Source organism: Gadus morhua, chromosome 15, assembly GCF_902167405.1.
Source record: "Gadus morhua chromosome 15, gadMor3.0, whole genome shotgun sequence".
NCBI lineage: Eukaryota > Metazoa > Chordata > Actinopteri > Gadiformes > Gadidae > Gadus > Gadus morhua.
The window spans coordinates 24,443,902-24,465,001 of record NC_044062.1 but is presented as its reverse complement, the minus strand read 5'-3'; the positions used below and the strand labels follow the sequence as shown (position 1 = coordinate 24,465,001).

Sequence of the window (21,100 nt, the reverse complement as noted above, 5' to 3'; positions counted from 1 at the left end):
GATAAAGGCCGGGCTTTCTCCACTGTCAAAGTGTACTTGGCCGCTATATCGGCTTGTCACATAGGTTTTGGGGACAAAATGGCAGGCCAACACACTATCGTTTGCCGGTTTATGAAAGGTGCACGCCGTCTTCAGCCGGTGTCGCCGTCTTTGGCTGCTCCGTGGGATTAATCCACGGTGCTTGATGCACTGTCACGCCCACATTTTGAGCCCTTACAACAGGTAGAGCTTTAGACGCTCTTGTTTAACACGGCTTTGTTGCTCGCGTTGGCCTCGGCTAAACGCGCGAGTGACATCCATGCTCTTTCGGTTAGCCCGGCATGTATGCAGTTTTTGCGGGGTTAGGGTTAGGGTTAGGGGTTAGGGTTACGGTTAGGGTTTTATTAAAGCCGAATCCTGCGTTTGTTCCAAAGGTATTTGAATCTGGGTTGTCATACCGCCCTATTGAGCTGTTGGCTTTCCATTCTCCTCCCAGGAGCAGGAGCGGCTGAATGCGCTCTGCCCGGTGCGGGCTTTACGCGTCTATGTTGATAGGACGGCTGGATTCAGGAAATCGGAGCAGCTGTTTGTATCTTGTGCTACGTCACACCTGGGGAAGCCTCTCTCGAAGCAGTGTTTATCACATTGGATCGTGGAGGCTATAGCCATGGCTTATAATAGCGTTGGTTTGGAACCCCCTATCGGCCTGCGCGCACAGTCGACTTGCGGCATGTCCACATCCTGGGCACTGTTTCAGGGGGTCTCAGTGGAAGAGATATGTGCGGCTGCCAGCTGGGCGACGCCTCACACTTTCACTAGATTCTACAGGTTGGATGTTACTGTGCCTAATCTGTCTCACACGCGTTGGATCAGTGAACATGCCTGTTTGATGGGTTTGCACTGGTACTTCTTTGGCAATACGGGAGTTACTATATCCCAGTGAGATACCGAGCGAATATTGAAAGAAAACTTAAGGTTAAGAAATTCACCAAGGTTTTCTGATATATGAGTGAGGTATCTCACCAGACCCCCCTCCTTGCTCGGAGCGAGGAAGAGGTGTTTGCCTATAGACTGAAGAGATGATGTGACGACGGGACTTATGCAGTAGGAGGGAGTCCCTCTTCTGCAAGCGGACGTCACAAAGTTTGATTAATTGCACAGCCCTATGTATTTAGAGAATTCACTTTTATGGAGTTACATTTTTATCCAAGTGTAAGATAGAGTAGCCAGTTCTTTAATTATTTCATGTTTTGGAGACGTGATTTTTTTATGTTGTTTTCCTGTTCGTTATAAAATCTAAAAGTAGGCTATCGAGATGTGTTCACACCAAAAGCAAAGCCAAAATCAAGCACCAAAGTTCAAATATTCAAATCAACTAGAACAAATTTGCATCGTTTGCGCGATTGGAATATCGGCATGTGAATTTCCTTTCCTGGTTTTAAGCTATTCTATTGACAAAGTGTTAAACTCTCGCAAGCAGCCGCTAGAGGGCTTCCGTGGGATACTGGTTAAGGAGTTGGAAAAGGAATCGTGGGTGGCTGGTTCGTATCCCGACCGGTATACAAAAAATGTGGACGGGGGCAGTTGTAGTGCAGCACTCTCTTACGTCCTTATCCACCATTGAGGTGCCCTCGAGCAAGGCACCTCAAACCCCCATCTGCTCCCCGGGCGCTGCACTGCGGCTGTCCTCATGCTGTCCTCATGCGACTCATGCAAACCAGGTATGCCGGTTTGCATGAGTTCACCGGTTCCCGGATGGGTCAAAAGCAGAAAAGAATTTCCCCCAAAAAGGGACAATAAAGGATAATTTAAAGGGATACTTCACCGGTGGAGATATGAAGGTTACTATATGAAGTAAATAATTCTATGTAGTATAAATGCGTTAAAAAAAATGAAATCGGTTCATCTTAGCCTGAGAAAAGGCAGAAAGTGTCTCTCTGGCTCAAAAGTAAGAAATCTTCCAACTACCATAGTGCATTGCGCTCGCTGCACCGCCTGCCTGTTTCTGTTTGGAGGGGGAAGGACCAATGGTCGTAAGCAAACTTTGTGTAAACATATCCCGGTGATACGTTTACGGTTCTGACCTTGGGTGTCTTGAAAGGCGCATCTAAATTAAATGTATTATTATATTATTATTATTATACGTTGACTAGTTTAGACTTCTGCCCTCGTTTTTTCAAAAGCATCATTTGGATATTACTGTACAGTAGGGCTGTAACGATACGCGTATCAAACCGAAAATCGCGATACTCAAAGCCACGAACCTGTCTCGCGGTGTGAGAAGGCAGAAGCGCGATACGCCCTTTCTAACTCTGCGGTCAAATTGTCCGATTGAAATTTGCTAATAATTTGTCTAAATAATAGTCTGCTGACAGCGCCCCCTCCTATCGATGCCGTAAGTATGCGACTGCAATCCTCCGTGGCTACGGAGAATCGCATTTCTCCACAGCCGTCGAAGTCCTCATATGCGATATGAACGACATTTATCCAGAGGGGGCCTGTGTGATCCTGTCTCTAGTGTTTTGTGTGATTTGACTGGCAGTTTGTCTGCTTATAGGTCGGAATGAAGCGGCCACTGATTATTGACAGGATGGGTACTTTATTCTACCGGACTCGTTCGCTTCTTCACTAGACACACACGCTACCGCTCGATCTCCTGCTCGTCCACTCACTCGCTGACGTCACTCACACACACATACGCACACTGCCATTCTCGCGCACACACATGCTACTCGTAACGCCTCGTTATTGCGACGTTCATGACGTTCAGGTTTTTCTCCATCTATTGAAAGTTAGGCTATTAAACATGTTGCATTCTATACGGCCTGATTATGTCATTATTTAAGCTACATAGCCTAATAAGAAGCGCTAATAAGGATATTTGACTAAACCAACCAAACAGTTGAAAAAAGCATCCTCCCACTGCAATCTTTGGTTATTTCTTTATTCAATTAGCTATACTTTAATAGTATTCTTTCTGTTCAAATCTGTTCAGTGTTCCAAATTATTTGTTATTAAATGTTACATTAAGTTAATTGGTATATAAGTGTTGTTTAAATAAAATGCTTTTTAAATTTCAAAAAATCGTGGGATGTATCGAACCGTGGGTCAAAAATCGTGATACAAACCGAATCGTGAGTTTGTGTATCGTTACAGCCCTACTGTACAGCATACAATTTTTTGCTAATTACAGTAGCCCAGCATATCAACTATTTGAACTCAACCTTTTCTCCCCAGTTGAAATAAGTGTTTATCTTATACAGTAGGCCTACTTTAGTATAAAAGCACTTGGGTTAGTAAACAAATCACAAAAACCAACATGAATTTGAAGTTTTATTCATGAAAAAAAGGGGAACTATTTACGCATTTTAAACATGTAGGGTGCGTTTGCTAGAGTCAAAATAGTCACAGCTCATCTTGAGCATCTACTGTCTCCTGGTAGCCACGGTACTGCTCATCTTGTGTTGGGTAATTAGCTCTGATGGCCTGGACAACACAGGAAGCGATACTGTCTAAGAAAGAAAGAGAACAACATTAGCAAAGCAAGATAAATTATGCCTTGAGTAGCCTATACAGCATTACACAGACTTCAAGCTAACGTAACGTAGCTTATGCTCAACCAATAAGATAGGCTACTTTTCTGATAACTACATTGTCACATTTCCCGGGACTCAAAACTATTGTCGCCAATGTGTTATTAAAAAAACAAACACTTACTCTATGCTTAGACGTCTGTTTCTCCCGGCGGGCTTATCAGTTCACTTTCTGGGTCCGGAAATATGTATCCAATACCCAACTGTTCAGATTAGGGGTAAAGCCTTGGTGAGAGGTTACACACATCGCCCTGCCCTCGCCAGAATCAGACATTTTTTCTAGAAGAAACGGGCATCGCTGAAATTTGCGGCAGCACAGGGACTCTGTGTTAGTGTCTATAGGCGAACAGAGCGCCCCGGCGCGCTCTGGCTCCTCGTCCTCGGCAACAGGCAAGGCTTGTTCAGCTGCAGCCGCAGCAGCCTCTTCCTCCTCCTCCATTTGTGTGAATTCTTCCTGGCTGTATTCTGGCTCGTTCTAATAGCCCTGAATGTCAGAATCCAACAATAGATTTTCAAAATCCACTTCGGCTGTTTCACGTTGCAAATTTGTTCTCTAGCTAAGCGGTGAAGAAACATGGCTGACATTGTGTTTACATCTCGTACGCAAGCTCCCGCCCCCCCTCATTCCTTATTGGTGGGCTCAAAAATTTGCCGAACGAATGGTTTGTAGTCCTCGGCCCTTCTAGCAGGCAAGCAAAAGCAAAGTTCTCCAGAGATGACGTCAAACGCGTCATTTGACATCATCTCAGGAGAAAATTAGATCAGGAAAGCTGGGCCAAGGGAAGACTGGGTTATACTGAGTGGAAAAAAAAACTTTACTTTATATTACAATAGCGATTTTATAATGATAGAACACCGGTTCTGAATGGGTGAAGTATCCCTTTAACTTAGAGGGAGTGCGTGGCGTTTCCAGGATCGTGGCCGCGCATTTGGTAGGGCCGAGCCGCAACGAAAAATCTGCCTGAACCAGGCTGTTTGCGTCACTCCATTCGAGCCATCCGGAGAAAAATTGCATCTAGACGGCTTTGCATGTATTCGCACCGCGCCTTAGCTTTTGGTGCAACACATGGTCACGTTATTCGAGGAAGTTTGTATCCAAAACGTCAGTGCAAGTAAACATTGGCTTGCAGCGCCGACTGCCATGTAGAATGATCAACACAAACAAATAACTGAATAAGAAAATTATATTAATTGTAGTTTATCACTATGTATGCAATAAGAGGACGTTTTAGCCTACTGCAGGTGGAAGAGAACAAAATAACTAGGTATGCGGCTGCAGAAATGGCTAAGGGATGCCTTGGGGTTAAATTATTGTCTGCAGAAACTTAATTTAGGGCCTGGCTGGTTCCTGTGGTGGAAACACACTTTGTTCCTAGTTCTGGGCTAAAGTTCCTGTTGTGGAAACACAGCTAAAAAGAGAAATAAATACTTCTTCAGTCTACACAATGAAATTATGAAATCTGTGACATTTAGATAGGAAGCACATGGTGCTTGTAACGACATGTAAATATCAGAGATCATAATCTTTTAGAAGGGCCTGTCCCACCACAAACCGATTCACACTCTATGGCCAGGCTGGCCTCTCATGGCAGAGGTGCTATCTGTCTGTGTCTGTGTGTGAAGCTGCTTTAGTTGATAAAAAGCTGACAGGAGAAGCGAATGTTTGTTTTTCTGTCAGCCAGAATGTGAGCGATAAAGATGGCAGCCTTTTTATTGTTGAAAAATTATTATAAAAGGCAGACAATCATAATTCAAACCATGTGGTCTTTTGTGGGGTCCTCCGCTTATAAAATAGGATGGCTTTAAAAAACGGTCCTATAGAAAGACATGCCCTATTAGAAAGTTTACAGGAATCAATTCCAATGTTTACACAACTATTGTGTAGGAAACCAATATGTGTGTGTGTGTGTGTGGGTGTAGATATATATCTATATATATCTATATGTATATGTATATCTATATCTATATCTATATATAAGTCAAAAGTACTTTGTTGTGCCGTTTCCTCCCAAGGGCATTTAGCTTAAAGATTAACTGAAAGATGAAAGATTTGTTGATACAACAGATGTATTGTCTGCCTTCTCATTGGTACAATAACTAAAAAGGGCTGAACTTGCTAAAAGGGATTCAATTGTATGGTGAAAGGGGTGAAAGTGTTACAGGGCGCCGCCATGTTGGATTTCAACAATCAGTTACGTCACTGGCCTGTAGGGCTGGCCCGAATGCCATTTTTCAGGCTTCGAATACTCGTTGGTTTTTCAGAGCGAATATTCGAATACTCGTTCCAGAAAAAAACACCATCAAAAAAAACATTAATAATCCCTATATACTCCCTGGAACCGATTTTGACAGTATCTGCATATTTTGTTGAAGATTTAATAGCTTTTGAACGTTAATTAGTAGGCCTAAGTAGGTTGAAGTTCCTTAGTTTTTCCCTGTGAAAGCGAACACCTGTTGCTCCGTTCCAAATCAGCTGTTCTCTGCCATCTCAGCCCTTACGGGAGCTTTTCAATTCATCCTGGAACGTGCATCTTTTCAGGCAATTTATACAATAAATCCATAACAAATACCGAATATTGATTGTCTTATGTGTCCATATTATATCCATTATATTGACCGGGTATTCACAAGACGCTCACGCTTTGCAGCAAGCCAGTCACAGTTGATTGGCGCGGCGCTGTACAGCGAACGTAAACAAACAACTAAGCTAAGGTTTTAAGTATTACTTTTCCTCCAGAGATCCCGCTAATGTTGTGTTATAAAGTAAAGGGAAACAAGATATCTATTCTTCCTCCACCTCTCTCGCTTCTCTGCTTGGTGTCGCTGACGCTTATAGTTTGCCTCCCTCTCTCTGGTAACGTCACGTACGTGGAAAAAAAAAAAAAAACGAAGCTCCGAATACTGATTTAGGCTTTGAATACTAATTTTCCGAACGAGTATTCGAATATTCGAATAATTCGGACCAGCCCTACTGGCCTGGTAACCTACTCCTACTCTGTGGCTCTAGCAGCCATAGTAGGTAATGAGTCAGGCTCTGAGGCTCGCTGAAATGTCTACGGAAAAGCAAACAACCAGGTCTACAGGAGGATCAGGCCTACAACAAAAATTTGTTTGGTTCCGGTTTTCGACCAACCCTGTCAATTTATGTGCGACCCAAAATATTTTAAGTGCTTTAATAAAAAAATAATTTTTTGATGCAAACTATAATTACGTTTTTGTACAGCTCCTCTTCATTCTATACAAGGATGAGCGAATTTTCTCGTTTTTAAATGAAAACAACCTACCTATCATTCGCTGCCGCTGGAAAAAATAAAATAAATTCCCTACCTACCCATGACCTCAACCGACAACCAACAGGAACCAAACATTTTTTTTTTTTTTAGGCCTCATCTTATTGCATTCCCCCTGGCTGCATTAATGAATTATATAGGGCCATGGCAGCTGGGGTTAGGGCTGGGCGATATATCGAATATATGCGATGTATCACGAGATGTTCTCCAGGGGATGTATAAAATGCCCCTGTCGCGAACATCGAATACAAATTGGCACGCAATGTTTCTTTTTGCCGCCGCCGGCATACTCGTTGTGCTTTCACGCGACGGGGCGACAAGATCTCATACAAACTGAATGTAGGGACGCGTATCGGGCGAAAGTTTTATTCTCGCCACACTTTCGCCGTGCACAGGCGCTCGAGTTGAAATATTTCAACTTTGATGCGAATTTCGCGTGATGACAGCCAATCAGCGTTCAACAGCGTGGCCACTGAGTGACATGTGTAATGTAACAGCCAACCAGCGTTCAATCGTCAAACTCGGTGCAGTGCAGTCCGGGGTGAACTGCAGCATGGAGGAGAAAGTGATTGTTGCCGTTTGCGACTCCCGGAGCTCTATATATAATAATATATAATATAATAAAATTGTTCATATAATATCACGGCCAAAAGCTCTGTGCGCCTCCGGATGGCCGTAGCGTGGGGAGCTCATAGGGATTGGGCTTCTCGGGGTTTGTTTAACGCACAGTGTTCCCTTCTCTCGCTCTTTCCTGTGGCTCTCTAAACACACTCACTCCCCCCGCCCATTGCGAGTCCATGAGATTCTAATGGACGCGCGTGTGTGACGTAGTCTGGAAGGCGCGCTGCTGTAGGTGTGTGAACCTCCGACCGGTGAGTGAGAACAGCCAGAGAGAGAAAAAAGGATGGAAACGGAGGATTTGGTTTCGAAAAAGAATAGCACTGGATCCTTCGTCTGGCAGTGTATATATAATAATTATTATTCAAACCGTTAATAAATAATTAACGGTTTGAATAAATGCTGTGTTGGTAAATCTAACTTGCTGTGATTTTCCTTTTCTTATGATCAGGTTCTAAATTGTTCCAATAGAAAGCACTAATGAGTTTAAACAATATGTTGTTTCATGTAATCTACATGCAGACTTATGTTTCAGTAGGGATGGGCATGAGTAGTAAATTCCAAACTCGAGTGATCGAAGGAATTCCTCGAGGATCAATCGAGTACTCGTTAAATCAAATCTATTTTTAGAATGCAACGCATCTGCAGCAGGAATAGGCCTGATGATGAACGGCAATTACCAACCAAACATGTAATGCTTATTCTCCATCAAAACAGTCAGAGTTATCAGAGTATTCATTATTTATTTTTGCAAACGTTCAAAACACATTTTCCTTACAAAAATAAATATGCGTCTCACAATTTAAATCACGTCGAACCAAGGCCTGTGACAGTTTTTAAAAAAAACGAAACAAGTAGCCTAACCATTGCAAATAAATGATTAAAGCTGCAAATAAAACGGCAGCAAATGGACTATGGAAATACTCAGCGTTGTGATCTTCTCTACACGCCCGGGATTACAGCTGCGTCTTGCGGCGGTGAAAATAGCCGACACACTTTCACTTTCACCGTTGCTGCGGGTCTGCTTTCCCGAACTCACCGTTGTGTTTCAGGAGCATATGTTGCCGCATAGTACTTTCTGGTAGCTCAATTTCGCTTGGCATATTTTACATTTCACCTTATGATCTCCTATTTCTTTAAAGTATTTCAATTCTTCGCTGCGATTTGCTTTAACCGCCATCTCTTAACTTTTTGAATTCTGGCGTGCCTGCACACGGCACGGAACGCGCCATGGAAATGGATGCATTTAATTTTCTTTGTGCCCACGTCATGCGTTAGTGGCGCCGACAGAAAATTGATACATTTGCTTCAGAAAACTTTGTTTGTGTGTGTATATGCAAACTCGAGTTTGCCTGTCCACCAACCGAGTTCATTTGTAACGAGTAGTACTCGAGTAATCGATTCCTCACGCACATCCCTATGTTTCAGTAATACTAGAATTATACTGACGTAACATTATGCCAGACATGGTTGAATCGAGCATTTAGGATGTGCTCTAGAGGAGATTCAAAATATATCGAGATATATATCGTGTATCGAGATATAGTAAAAAAATATCGAGATATTCATTTTGGCCCATATCGCCCAGCCCTAGCTGGGGTAATCATATATTTCCACAGGCTACCTTTGAATAGGAAACCAGCCCTTAATACATGGCTGGCAGCCTTAAAACTGACTAACCCTCCGATGTCAATCAGCCCCTGTCATGTCAATCTCCACAAGCTAGCACTCCGACCATAATGTGTATAAACTATTACCCAGACGATATCACAGATCTATGTTTTCAAGCTGCTAATTAAGCCACGGCGGTTCTGTAAACAGAATTTCCACAAATATCTCCTTCTACTCACCCTGTTGTTCGCCGACTAGCCGATTGCTGATGCATAGGGAGTTCCACTCGAAGAAGTAGTTTCATAGTAAGATGTATCCATGCAATATCCATCTGTGCAATATCCATCAACATCCACCAGAAATTAACCTCCAACATCCACCTAAAGTAAACGTGACACTCGTGAATCCGCCTTGCATCTATGCTCCTCCGCGGGTGTATCTCCCAAAGTGCATCCAACATGTCTTTCAGGTCCCGTCCACCCGGAGCTGATTTTTTTGTGAAACCATGTCTTTAATAACCATGTTATTAGGCAGGTAATAAACCATGTTCTTTAATAGGTCCATGGTCCGAGGGTGGTTTCGTGTTAGGATTCGTGTGGCCGCCTGAAGCGACGTTAGAGTTGCTTCAGGCGTTGAGTTGTTTTTTTTTTGAATTATTTTTGTAGCTTTGAATACAGCCCCTTGGTCAAAACAAATTACTAACTGTAAAAAGTATTTCTACTCAATCTAAAAGGTTAAACAACTACTATCTCCTCCTCGACTTGAATGTTTTTATACAGCGCGCAGGCTGGATGCGCACAGGCTTGATGCGCTCCACTTTTTTTTTTGGAGAACCAGCGCTTAAATGTGTAGGTAGTACTACAGCGTTTGTACAGCTCGTTGTGTTTCCTCAATGAGTCGGTCTTTACGGAGATATTCCTGAAACGCATCAAAGGAAAACGTAGGGGGAATGATCATTTTCGCCTTGTTACTTTGTTGTTATTTATGGGGCGCTCCAGTGTCTCCGATCGGACGTCCTTTAGAGAGAGCATGGCCACTTACAAAACCTCTCGCCACACAGCATCCAAAATGCCCTAATATGCATGGCTATGCAACCTAATCCCACCATTAGATGGTCAAGGTTGACCGGGATCTCTCGGCAGCAGACCGATTCAATGGCAGTGTCCATGCTCCGGCAGCACCCACACGCACACTAGTCCCACCCACACGATCCGAAGGTGGAGCTGGAGCCTGAAATTGATCTCTCTCCACCGGGTGGCAGTTGGACACTACAGGCATGTCCCTCACAGGCTCAGACGCGTAACCAGCCATATTAAAATCACTATTTTCTGCTGGGGAGCGTAGAAGACGTTCGCGTGTCTGCAGCAACGAACTAGTCCTACCATGCCAGTGACGTCATCTGCGCTCTAATACTAAAAGACGCATTTTCTATTGTTGCATTTGTTGATTTAAAAAAAATAAAAATGCTGTACTTTTTTTTTTATATAATGGTCATAACTAACACGTTATCGATGGATTATTTCAGTTCAATTCATCTTCAAGTATGCTGGTCATTTGACCTACTATGGTTTATATTCCTGGCAGGTGACGCCTGATGTTTGAGTGAAGCTAAGTGTCCCTCAAGGATCTATACAGGGCCCCCCTCTGTTCAGTCTTTACATTAAAGGTCCCATGGCATGCTACTTTATGGATGCTTTTATATAGTTGTTAGTGGGCCCCTAATACAGTACTTAAAGACGTTCAGCTTTGCTGCAGAATTACAGCCACTACGAGCCAGCCCCACAATGAGCTTTCCACAAACGTGCCGTTCTTTTGAGGCGGGTCAAGGTGGAGGGTTGGGGTGTGGCCCTGAGCAACTTGCGGCCACGGTACCATGCGCTTGTGTTTACAGTGGATGTATCGCAATGGCGATAGGCAAACTCATATTAATTAATAAAAATTATAACATAAACATAACATTTTCCTGCCATGGAACCTTTAATGATCTTCCCACAGTTTGTCCATCAGTACACATAAAAATGTACTCAGGTGACACTGTCCTCCATGTGCATGCTAAAAATAAACAACAAGCCACACACCAACTGACTGATGTCATGGGCCATGTATCCAACTTGCTAACTAATTCATGCTTACGCCTGAATATAAGCAAAACTGTTTGTATGTATTTTACAAGATAAACTACTGTGTCCCATGACCCTGATGTCATAATTAAGCAAGAGAAGGTCAGAGTGGTGCCTGACTACAAATATCTGGGAATCATCTTAGACTCCAAATTCTCATTCAAAAAGTGTGCAAAAAAGGTTGCAAATACCATCAAATTTCAAATTGTAGGCATATAAGACCATATTTACCAATGAAGGCTCTTCAAACATTTTTCTTACCGTTTAACTAGCTGGTCACAAAGAAAGATAAGGACAATAGAGTAACCAGAGCAACCGCCAGGGGGCACTGCATAGTACAGTACAGAAAAAGCCAGATCGGACTCACAGCCTTTTCAATCAGAGCCACCAATTATTGGAATAGCCTGCCCAATGAAGTAAGGGAATGTCACAGCCTTACAACTTTTAAAACCAAACTCAGTTTGGTTAAGAGAGAATCAAAGAATGTACCATGTACCAAATGCTTAAATCCATGAAAATATATATATTTTTTCTTTCTTTCTATATTCATACTGTATCCTTACTTTGTGTTGCAATTAATATGTGGCGGGTATAGTGTGGGGCGTGCAATGTCAGCGTCTGTTTGATGGTGTGTTTATATGTTTCTTTAATTTTCTGGCTTATTTACAGCAAGAAACTTATTTGGCAATCAATGAGCATTGTCCCTATCAACTAAATAAATTAATAAATAAATAAACAGTAACCATGGTTTAAATCACCCAGTAGTGACATTTAAAATGCCAAATGTCCTCAAACCATAATGTTTGGATTCTTAGCACATGTTCCCATCAATGTCTGAGTATATCTTAAGAGGTCATGGGATTGGCATCATGAAACAAAGAGCGACAACACATTTAGAAGGATCTGCTTAGGAAGCAGGGAAATCAATTGGACACTTGTCACTCAGACCACAACGTTATTGGCTCCCTTTGGCTGTCCGTGAATTCTAATTGGTTTGACAGCGAGGCAAGGGGAATTCTTGGGCTAGATAATGGACAGTGCTAGGGTGGTGGGGCCACCGTGCCATCTGGGGCTTTCAGGAGGAAACCGTTAGCTAATCCCAGCACCTCTCCCCCTGTCACGCTGGACAACTGCTAGGGCTGCCAATCTGTTCGTGTCTCCCAGTCAACAGATTAGTTAAAGAGGGACAAACATGTTTTTATGCAGCAATTCAGTACTGCAGTTGAAATTACCAGCCACCAATTGGGCAACGCTAAAATTGTTCAGTGTTCAAAACACTAGAAAAATAACTATCGGAAATGCCAATAACTTTGCCATGTGCCAGCACAACTGGGGGCAGTGGTCATATAGCAAAAAAACAAAAATTCACTTCTGTCTAAAACCTCCAAGAATACCATGAATGCCTGGTGAAATGGTTACACAGCATGGGAAATCACTGTTAATGGCACTCACAAGGTCCGCTCTGTTTGGACTTTGGTATATAAAAAGTTAGCATACAGTAGCAACAGTCACAGCAGAGCTGGCCATAGACAGAGTCCAGCCTAACCGACACACCATCTGACAAAAGGACTTCTATGTGCTGCCAAGATTAGTGCCAGCAGCTGACCCCACACCCCAACACACTCCAGCATCCTGTTCAGCAAGTTGTAAACCAGTCCCAGCTCTTTCTGCTACATGCTACAGAATACAGCATCAGACCATCAGAGAATAAGGGGAGATTTTTTGTCTAAGTATTTATGAGACTGATACATGAAGAGCGATCCTACGGAGGAGATGGTTGGAGATACACTAGATTACGATCACCAACGTGTGTTTGTAAAACACCATCGACCACACACTCCTCCTGACCTACATGGTTTCATCTTACAGCACAATGTAGTGCCTCTCTCCAACTCCCATCTTCTCTCTCTCCCTTTCTCAGGACTCTCTCAACTCCATATCTCCACCACGGGCCTGGTGCTCCGGGTCTAACAGGCAACAAGAGAACCTGGGGTTTTCTTTGAACATTCCTATGCGACCCTCATTGACACAATTACATGAAAAGGAAATGTCTGTCTTGCCCTCCTCCCTGTCTGTCTTGCCCTCATCCATAACTCACGTCCCCCTAGCAGGGGACGTGAGTTATGGATGCAGTAGGTGTCCATAACTCACGTGCTGCCTGCTAGTACCGGGAATTCAAACCAAAGAGGACCTCATCATGGGGAGGCTGCACTACAGTAAGGTTACAGACCGACAGACAGACAAACGGGGGCTTTTGTTGATTTCTCCACTCGAGGCAGGAAATGGGAGAAAGAGGGGAGGAGAAGGGGGAAGACAGGAGAGGATGGCAATATTGTGCGGAAGACCATGTGGAGAACAAGAGAGGAAATGGCCAGTGGGGGTTAATCAGCTCATTTTATCCTCCACACAACTGTACAGTATAACCAGAAACACTGCCTTCACCAGCTGCTCCAACTCAAGGCAAGCTTAGCAAATTAACCTTCCCAACAGCAGTTAATAGAAAAAAGCGCTGACACTTTTTTGCAGCCATCTATAATTAGGCTACGTGTGGAAAATATGAAGGAAAAAAAAGCTTTAGCAAAGGGGAAATAGCAGCGTGGAGCCAGACAAAGGAATGGAAAGCATATCTGTCATACCCGTGGATGTATGGTTATAGGCTCACAAGACGGACTGATATCAGGCGCTATGCGTCCTTGAAATAAAATCTGCATCATGCAGTAGGCTTTAGCTCTGGTGCGTCTTTGTATCAGATAACGGGGCGTGCAGAGAGGCGACCAGCTTTAGATGACAACAGAACATCTTCCTACAGGAAGCAGGGCGACTGCACACTGATCGGTCTCCCGCTAATGCCTTGTGCCTGCAGACGAGCCTGTAGACGACCGCCCCCCCTAAAAAAAAGCCTCGGGGATAAAAATAAAAACCAGCCAGATCTGTGACCAAATTAACCAACCCTGGCCCAATATAAGGCCCTATTGTGCGCAGTCTATAGAGGCGGTGTTTGCCTGCATGTTAACAGAAGGCGACCCATTTTAATTGTAGTCTGGATGGATGTTGGGCTGCGTTAGACCACGTAGCCATGACACGTTTACATTGAGGAACACAGGAACAGGGGTAATGGGATAGGCCTACTTACATCTCAAGCATAATCTCGTTCAGGTATATCCCATCCACCAATGCAATATATTCCGATAGTTTGGATCCATCGCTTGTCGTCTGATGGATCACAGTCTTCACCTAAACACATAAACGCATGTTAAATACATCATGTCGACACACATTCTACATTGGTATAACATGCGTGATGGATTGGGGGACCAGGCTAAATAACCGTGAATAGTGAGGACATCCCTTACCCAAGAAACCAGAGGCGTGAGCATGAAGTCCTCCAGGAGAGGAGTAAACACCTCACTGTCCATCATAGCGTTAAGGGTTTCTACCAGATCATGAAACAGCTCTTCATTCCTTTAAAAGATCTCTGATCTCCTTTTGGTGTCTCCCACGCCCCTCCTAGTGTCCGTTTATCGACACTCTGATTCAGTTAAACCAACCCTCAGCGGCCCAGCATGCTGGGAGCTGGAGAACGAAGAACATCAGTAACACGTCCTGAGACGCTGGTGGTTCCAGACTGACGTCTTCTCTGGTGTCTTATATCCTCACAGCCAGTAGCCAGAACACTGGTTCGGTCAGCCGTTTGTTCAACGGAACGTCTCATCTGGAATCCCAGAAGAAAAGTGGGACGCAAGAGCTCGTCATCAGTATTCCTCCTCAAACACCGGAAACCCTCCCGCATACAATACGATAATCCAGCAGCTCACTGAAATTCACGAAATCCGTCTTTCCGTCTACTCCACCGCTCCTCGTGTGTGTCTCTCCTCCAGAACACTGACGGCTGCTGCTGCAGACTACTGAGCACAGCCTGCAGTACTGAGGAGCGCCTCTCTCTCTCTCTCTCTTTCTCTCTCTCTCTCAATTCAATTCAAAAAAGCTTTATTGGCATGAGAATTATACATTTGCATTGCCAAAGCAGGTGAACAATAAAATAAACAGTGTTATAAAATAAAAAGGTAAGGTAGGCCTATATATTATAATAATATAATAGGTATAAACCGTTAAACACAAAATATCTGTACATATCAAATGTTATATTATGAAAGTAGCCTACTTTAAAAAGTAAAATGTGCGATATTATAAAAGTTACAAAAATAACAGTATCTTGTATAAACAGATAAATTAAAAATACACTCTAAATACACAGTATTTACATTATGGAGGATGTGGGCAATAGTGCAATTATTGTGTGAAGAGTGAGTCCAGGGGGATGAGTCAATGGGGAGTTTGAGGTCCTCCTTTCATCACAACAGGTGACGAATCTTGCTGCTGCGTCCGCACATTGTTGTATTTCTCCCAACATGTATGGCAGTTTGTGAGCATCTGGGCCTCGTTTCCCGAAAGCGTCGTTAGCCTAAGTGGATCGTGAAGTGCGTCTTAAGGGCATCGTAGAGTTTTCACTGCGTTTCCCGAAAGCATCGTTGGTAACGAACGTCGTGAAAACGCTCGTAACTAAAGGCCGATTTATGCTCAGTTACGTAAGCGTAAGCGCAAGCGCAAGAGGCCCTTGCGCACCCCTTGCGCGACTTCTCACGTCTTGCGTGCGTCGGGCGATTTTTCTAGACTTGCGTCATTTTTTACGTAAGCTTTTACGCGAGCCGCGCAGCCTGCAAGGCTGTGATTGGTCTGCTCGTCTGGTTACTACTTCCGGTCTGGAGTATCACATTTCCTGTTTTCATACCGCCACCCACCACCCGATCTGGCACATAATTATGCGAACCCTTTATGCGAACCCTTCCAAAGGGGCAAAGTGCTATTTTGATGCGCGACATCAAACAGCTGATGCGGGATTGTGAGCCATTTTAATGATCTTGTCACCCGATATTCGTTCTATTAGGCCTACTGGCCTTATTTGTTTTAGTGTTAGCCTATTTGAATTAATTACGTAATGTTTTGTGTTCACGTTCTATGTGAAACATAAGTGTTCATGTTCTGTGTGAAACATAAGTTCAGTAGCCTCTTTGAGTGAATGAAATTTGAAAGCGTGAGTGTGTAGTGAATGAAAAATGTGTGCGTGTATGGTGGGACTATTTTCTGTATTTGATAAATAAACCCCTTTCTCTAATAATGCTGCCTACCATATAATTTATGTGGACATTATGCGCTATAGCTTAAAGCCTTTGGCTATAGGCCTACACTTAAATAATTCATTAATCTGTCAAGGCAGTAGCTGTTGTATAAACATTTTATATGGATATGAATTAATGAGTTTGACGTAAATCAAATTAGGTAACTTGTGTAACATGATAACTAATGAATCAAAAGTCATGCTTCCAAGTGACCAATGTATATATATTTATTGGTCAGTGCGCATACCCAATCGTAGCACATTGTACTGGTGGGGAAACACGCCAGCATCTGACAAAAAATGATCTGCCAGCTGCTCCCTGACAAGGGCCGGTTTTGGTGAGAGTCGGGAAGATATCGGATGACTCGTGAAAGGAGATCATCAAACTTTGGCACATAAACAAACTAACGACTCCCACAGACAAAGACGTCATTCTCGAGGTCGTCTTCAACGAAAAACTTTACTCCACATATTACTCCACCTACTGTTCTGGCGGTAAATTGCTTGGCAACACGCGCAACCTAAAAGGGAGCATGAATTGCTTTGAGTAAATTTTGCGCAACAACGTAACACCAACGCTGAAGCATGCAGCCGCCTTAACGAGTACTCCAGGGGTACTCGTAGGTACTCGTAAGGACGCTAAGAGCATCGTTAGCCTACTATAGAGTGGCGAAGTCACGCCCCTTCCGGTAGAGCTCATGGGACCTATGAGATCGAAAAATATGAATGGGTGTCAATGGAGAGAAAATAATTATTTTCTGGTCCCGGTCTTTATATGCCCTGGATTACACATATGTTGTTTGTGGATTTAAATGATAATTTTTCATGCAAAGTGGGGGGATTTGTGCAGACTGTGACATAGGCTACTCATAAAACGTAGACCAAAAACCCAAAAAATAAAAAAATGTAACAAAATAATGAATGAAAGAAATGAAAGAAAAATTAAAGGCAAAAGGAGCAGGCAAAAGGCTGGGATATGGTGGGGATTGGTCATGTTGACGGGGATGTTTAGTGACATGGGGAGGGGGGGGGGGGGGGGTGTTAAAAAAAAGCCGCGATCACTCTTCGGCGTGATTCCAAACCAGCAGCGTAATCCGGGAGGCCGTCCCGAAACGGATCTTCCTCGTCCTCGTCCGGTTCACCCAACGCCACCCCAGCCTTGGCTGCAATATTGTGCAACATTGCTGTCACGCAGATCACAGCGCACGACTTGGCTGGCGCAAACTGGAGCCTTCCGCCGGACTTGTGGAGGCATCGGAAGCGCAACTTCCACCTGCCGATCGTGCGCTCGACAATGCACCGGGCCAGACGGTGGGCTTCGTTGTACTGTTCCTCGTGGACGTCTCCCGGGTTAGCCACTGGGGTGAACAGGTGAGGCCTAAGCGGATAGCCACTGTCTCCGAGGAGCCGCCACTCTCCCCCGGAGGCTGCAGCCAGCCGTCCGATGGAGGACTCGCGGAACACGAAGGAGTCGTGAGTGCTTCCAGGCCATCTCGCTACGACATCCAGGATGATGCCCTGATGGTCGCACACCACCTGGCAGTTGACAGCGGCATATCCCTTCCGACAGATGTAGACGTGGCCATCAACGTGGGGCGTGAGAATTGGAATCAAAGTTCCATCCACGACTCCGGCCACTTATGGGATGCGGAACGACCGAAAAAAGTTCTCTTGGGTAGCACCCATCTCGTCTCTGCTGTGGAAACGGACGTGTCGCGGTACGAGACGAAGGAGGCTGTATGTCACTGCCTGGACCGATCTGCACACTGACGCCTTGCACAGGCCCTGGCCATCTCCTACCACCTGCAGGAAGCTCCCTGTGGCGTAGAATCGGAGGGCGGCCAAGAGCTGCACTTGCGGTGCGAGCGCAAAGCTCCTCCTTGTAGCACGTCTGAGGTCGTGCCTGATCGCCCCAAGCAGCTGTCTGATGGCCTCCCTGGGCAGCCTGTAGCGCTGTATGACTGCCGCGTCAGTGTAGACCTCGAGGGGGTCAAAGTTGTCACGGATTCGGCCATTGATAGCAACAAGGCGACTCCGGGGACGCCTCTCTCTCTCTCTCTCTCTCTCTCTCTCTCTCTCTCTCTCTCTCTCTCTTCCTCTCCCTCTTGCGCACGGAGCGCTAGCACACGCTGTCTCCCAGCCATTATTTGCACTGACGTACTGCATTGTCCCTTGCACTATATCGGCCTATTTTCAGAGACTAATTAATCAAACCTGTCAACGATTGTTGATTTGATGCGTCATGCCTACAACACTACACTATCAACACATGATTAACAATCAATCAGACACTCGGTAATGTTAAACAGCTAATTTGTTAAGGGTAGGCCTATATCAAACATCATTGCCTATTTCTAATTTTTTGTCATATGGAATTATTTCAGGGGGGAAAATGCCGTGAAATGCACAGTGCATTCAGGATTAGGACTGATATATGTCGGCTTAAGCCTAATCAATTGTGTTTTAATGTCTTTAGCATTCATATAATTGCAGTTTATTTTTTTCGTAGGCTACTCTGCTGTTGTCCTTGATGGGGAGATATTTTAACCCTTTTTAACACAATTTTCCTGCGACATTCCTGCGTCTCCCCCTCCTACGGAGCCCATTTCAGCACCGTGTCAGTAGACAGTTACAATCCTACGACGTCGTGAGTGCAGCGAATGCACGTTCACGTTAAGAGGAGTTTCGGGAAACCCTCCTCCTCATCGTCATCCGCTTATCCAGGGTCGAGTCGCGGGGGGAGCAGCTCAAGCAGGGGGCCCCAGACTTCCCTTTCCCGAGCCACATTGACCAGCTCTGACGGGGGGATCCCGAGGCGTTCCCAGGCCAGTGTTGAGATATAATCTCTCCACCTATTCCTGGGTCTTCCCCGAGGTCTCCTCCCCACTGGACGTGCCTGAAACACCTCCCAAGGGAGGCGCCCAGTGGGCATCCTTGCCAGATGCCCGAACCACCTCAGCTGACTCATTTCTAAGTAAAGGAGCAGAGGCTCTAATCCGAGTTCCTCACGGATGGCTGAGCTTCTCACCCTATCCCTAAGGGTGACGCCAGCCACCCTTCTGAGAAAACTCATCTCGGCCGCTTGTACCCGCGATCTCGTCCTTTCGGTCATCACCCAACCCTCATGACCATAGGTGAGGATAGGAACGAAGATCGGCCGGTAGATCGAGAGCTCTGCCTTGCGGCTCAGCTCTCTTTTCGTAACAACGGTGCAGTAAAGCGAACGCAATACCGCCCCCGCTGCTCCGATTCTCCGGCCAATCTCACTCTCCATCGTACCCTCACTCGCGAACAAGACCCCGAGGTACTTGAACTCCTTCACTTGGGCTAAGGACTCACTTCCTACCTGGAGTAAGCAATCCACCGGTTTCCTGCTAAGAGTCATGGCCTCAGATTTAGGGGTGCTGATCCTCATCCCAGCCGCTTCACACTCGGCCGCCAGCCGATCCAGTGAGTGCTGAGAAGTGTGATACCCCGGTAATTGGCACACACTCTCTGGTCCCCCTTTTTGAACAGGGGAACCACCACCCCGGTTTGCAACTCCTTTAACACTGTACCCGACTCCCACGCGATGTTGAATAGACGTGTCAACCATGACAGCCCCTCAACACCCAGAGTCTTTAGCATTTCTGTCTGGATCTCATCAATCCCTGGGGCTTTGCCACTGCGGAGATGTTTGACTACCTCAGTGACCTCCACCAGGGAAATTGACGACGAAACACCATCAACCTCGAGCTCTGCCTCCAACATAGAGGGCGTGTTATTCGGATTCAGGAGTTCCTCAAAGTGTTCCTTCCAACGTCCGGAAACGCAACAAAGAAATTATCGATGGTTCGAAAGATCCATCGGGAGAATGATCTTACGAGCGAAGATCCATCATTATCGGGAAACGGGGCCCTGGAGTGTCTTTGAAGTCCTTGCATGTCTTTGTAATCCCTGGGAAGTGTGTATTCCTGATGTCTTCGTATGACTGGCAGGAAGTCAGGAAGGGCAGTTCTGTCTCTAGTTGGTTGTGTGTGCAATGGGAGCACAGTCTGTCTTCTCTTGGGAGCCAGGTCTATCTGTGGCGTCCTTTCTCGACGGCCAGGCTGTGTTCGCTGAGTCTGTATCTGGTCAAGTATTGCCTCAATTTTGGGTCGGCCACGGTGGTCAGGTATTCTGCCACGGCGTAGTCTCTGTTAAGGGACAAATAGCATGCCAATTTACTCTGGTTTTTGGTGGACTCTTTCCAATGTGCCAAATACTTTTCATTTTGTTTTCTTATAATTTGGTATTGCCTGATGTGTTGGTTGTTGTTGATTTCCAGGACAAGCTGGCTAAGGGGACACTTTTCTGGGTGTAACTCTCTATGGGTAAGAGCCTTGTTGTGGAGTGTGTTGCTGTCGCTTTCCTTAAGGTGGTTATAAAATTGTAGGGCTCTCTTCTGAATTTTAATAACGATTGGACATCGACCTAATTCTGATCTGCATGCATTATTTGGGGTCTTTCTTTGGACTTTTAGTATTGATTTGTAGAATTCTGCATGAAGAGTTTCAATGTGATGTTTGTCCCATTTTATAAAATCTTGGTTGGTAAGTGGGACCCAGACTTCACAGCCGTAGAGCGCATTGGGCTCTATCACTGCGTCAAATATTTTTTGCCAAATCTTAATTGGGATGTCTAGTTTGATATTTCTTATCTGGCATAAAATGCCCTCATTGCCTTGTCTCTCAG

At 44.9% G+C, this 21,100-nt stretch overlaps 1 protein-coding gene across 13 annotated transcripts in view; it reads right to left on the bottom strand.

Moving 5' to 3' along the window:
- The window catches only part of ccdc88ab (coiled-coil domain containing 88Ab), a 141,294-nt gene extending 126,130 nt beyond the window's left edge, over positions 1-15,164 (bottom strand). For 10 of the 13 annotated variants that reach the window (XR_003979652.1, XM_030379137.1, XM_030379142.1 and 7 more), the window contains exons 1-2: positions 14,565-15,164; positions 14,345-14,445 (exon numbers count right to left, since the gene is read on the bottom strand). Coding sequence is in view for 12 of the 13 variants with exons in the window: in XM_030379137.1 (XP_030234997.1) it covers positions 14,345-14,445; positions 14,565-14,630 (167 nt within the window). In the remaining variant the exon portion in view is untranslated. The remainder of the gene's footprint in view (positions 1-14,344; positions 14,446-14,564) is intronic. The other 3 variants (XM_030379148.1, XM_030379141.1, XM_030379145.1) reach the window with 1 other exon arrangement.
- Positions 15,165-21,100: the final 5,936 nt, after the last annotated feature.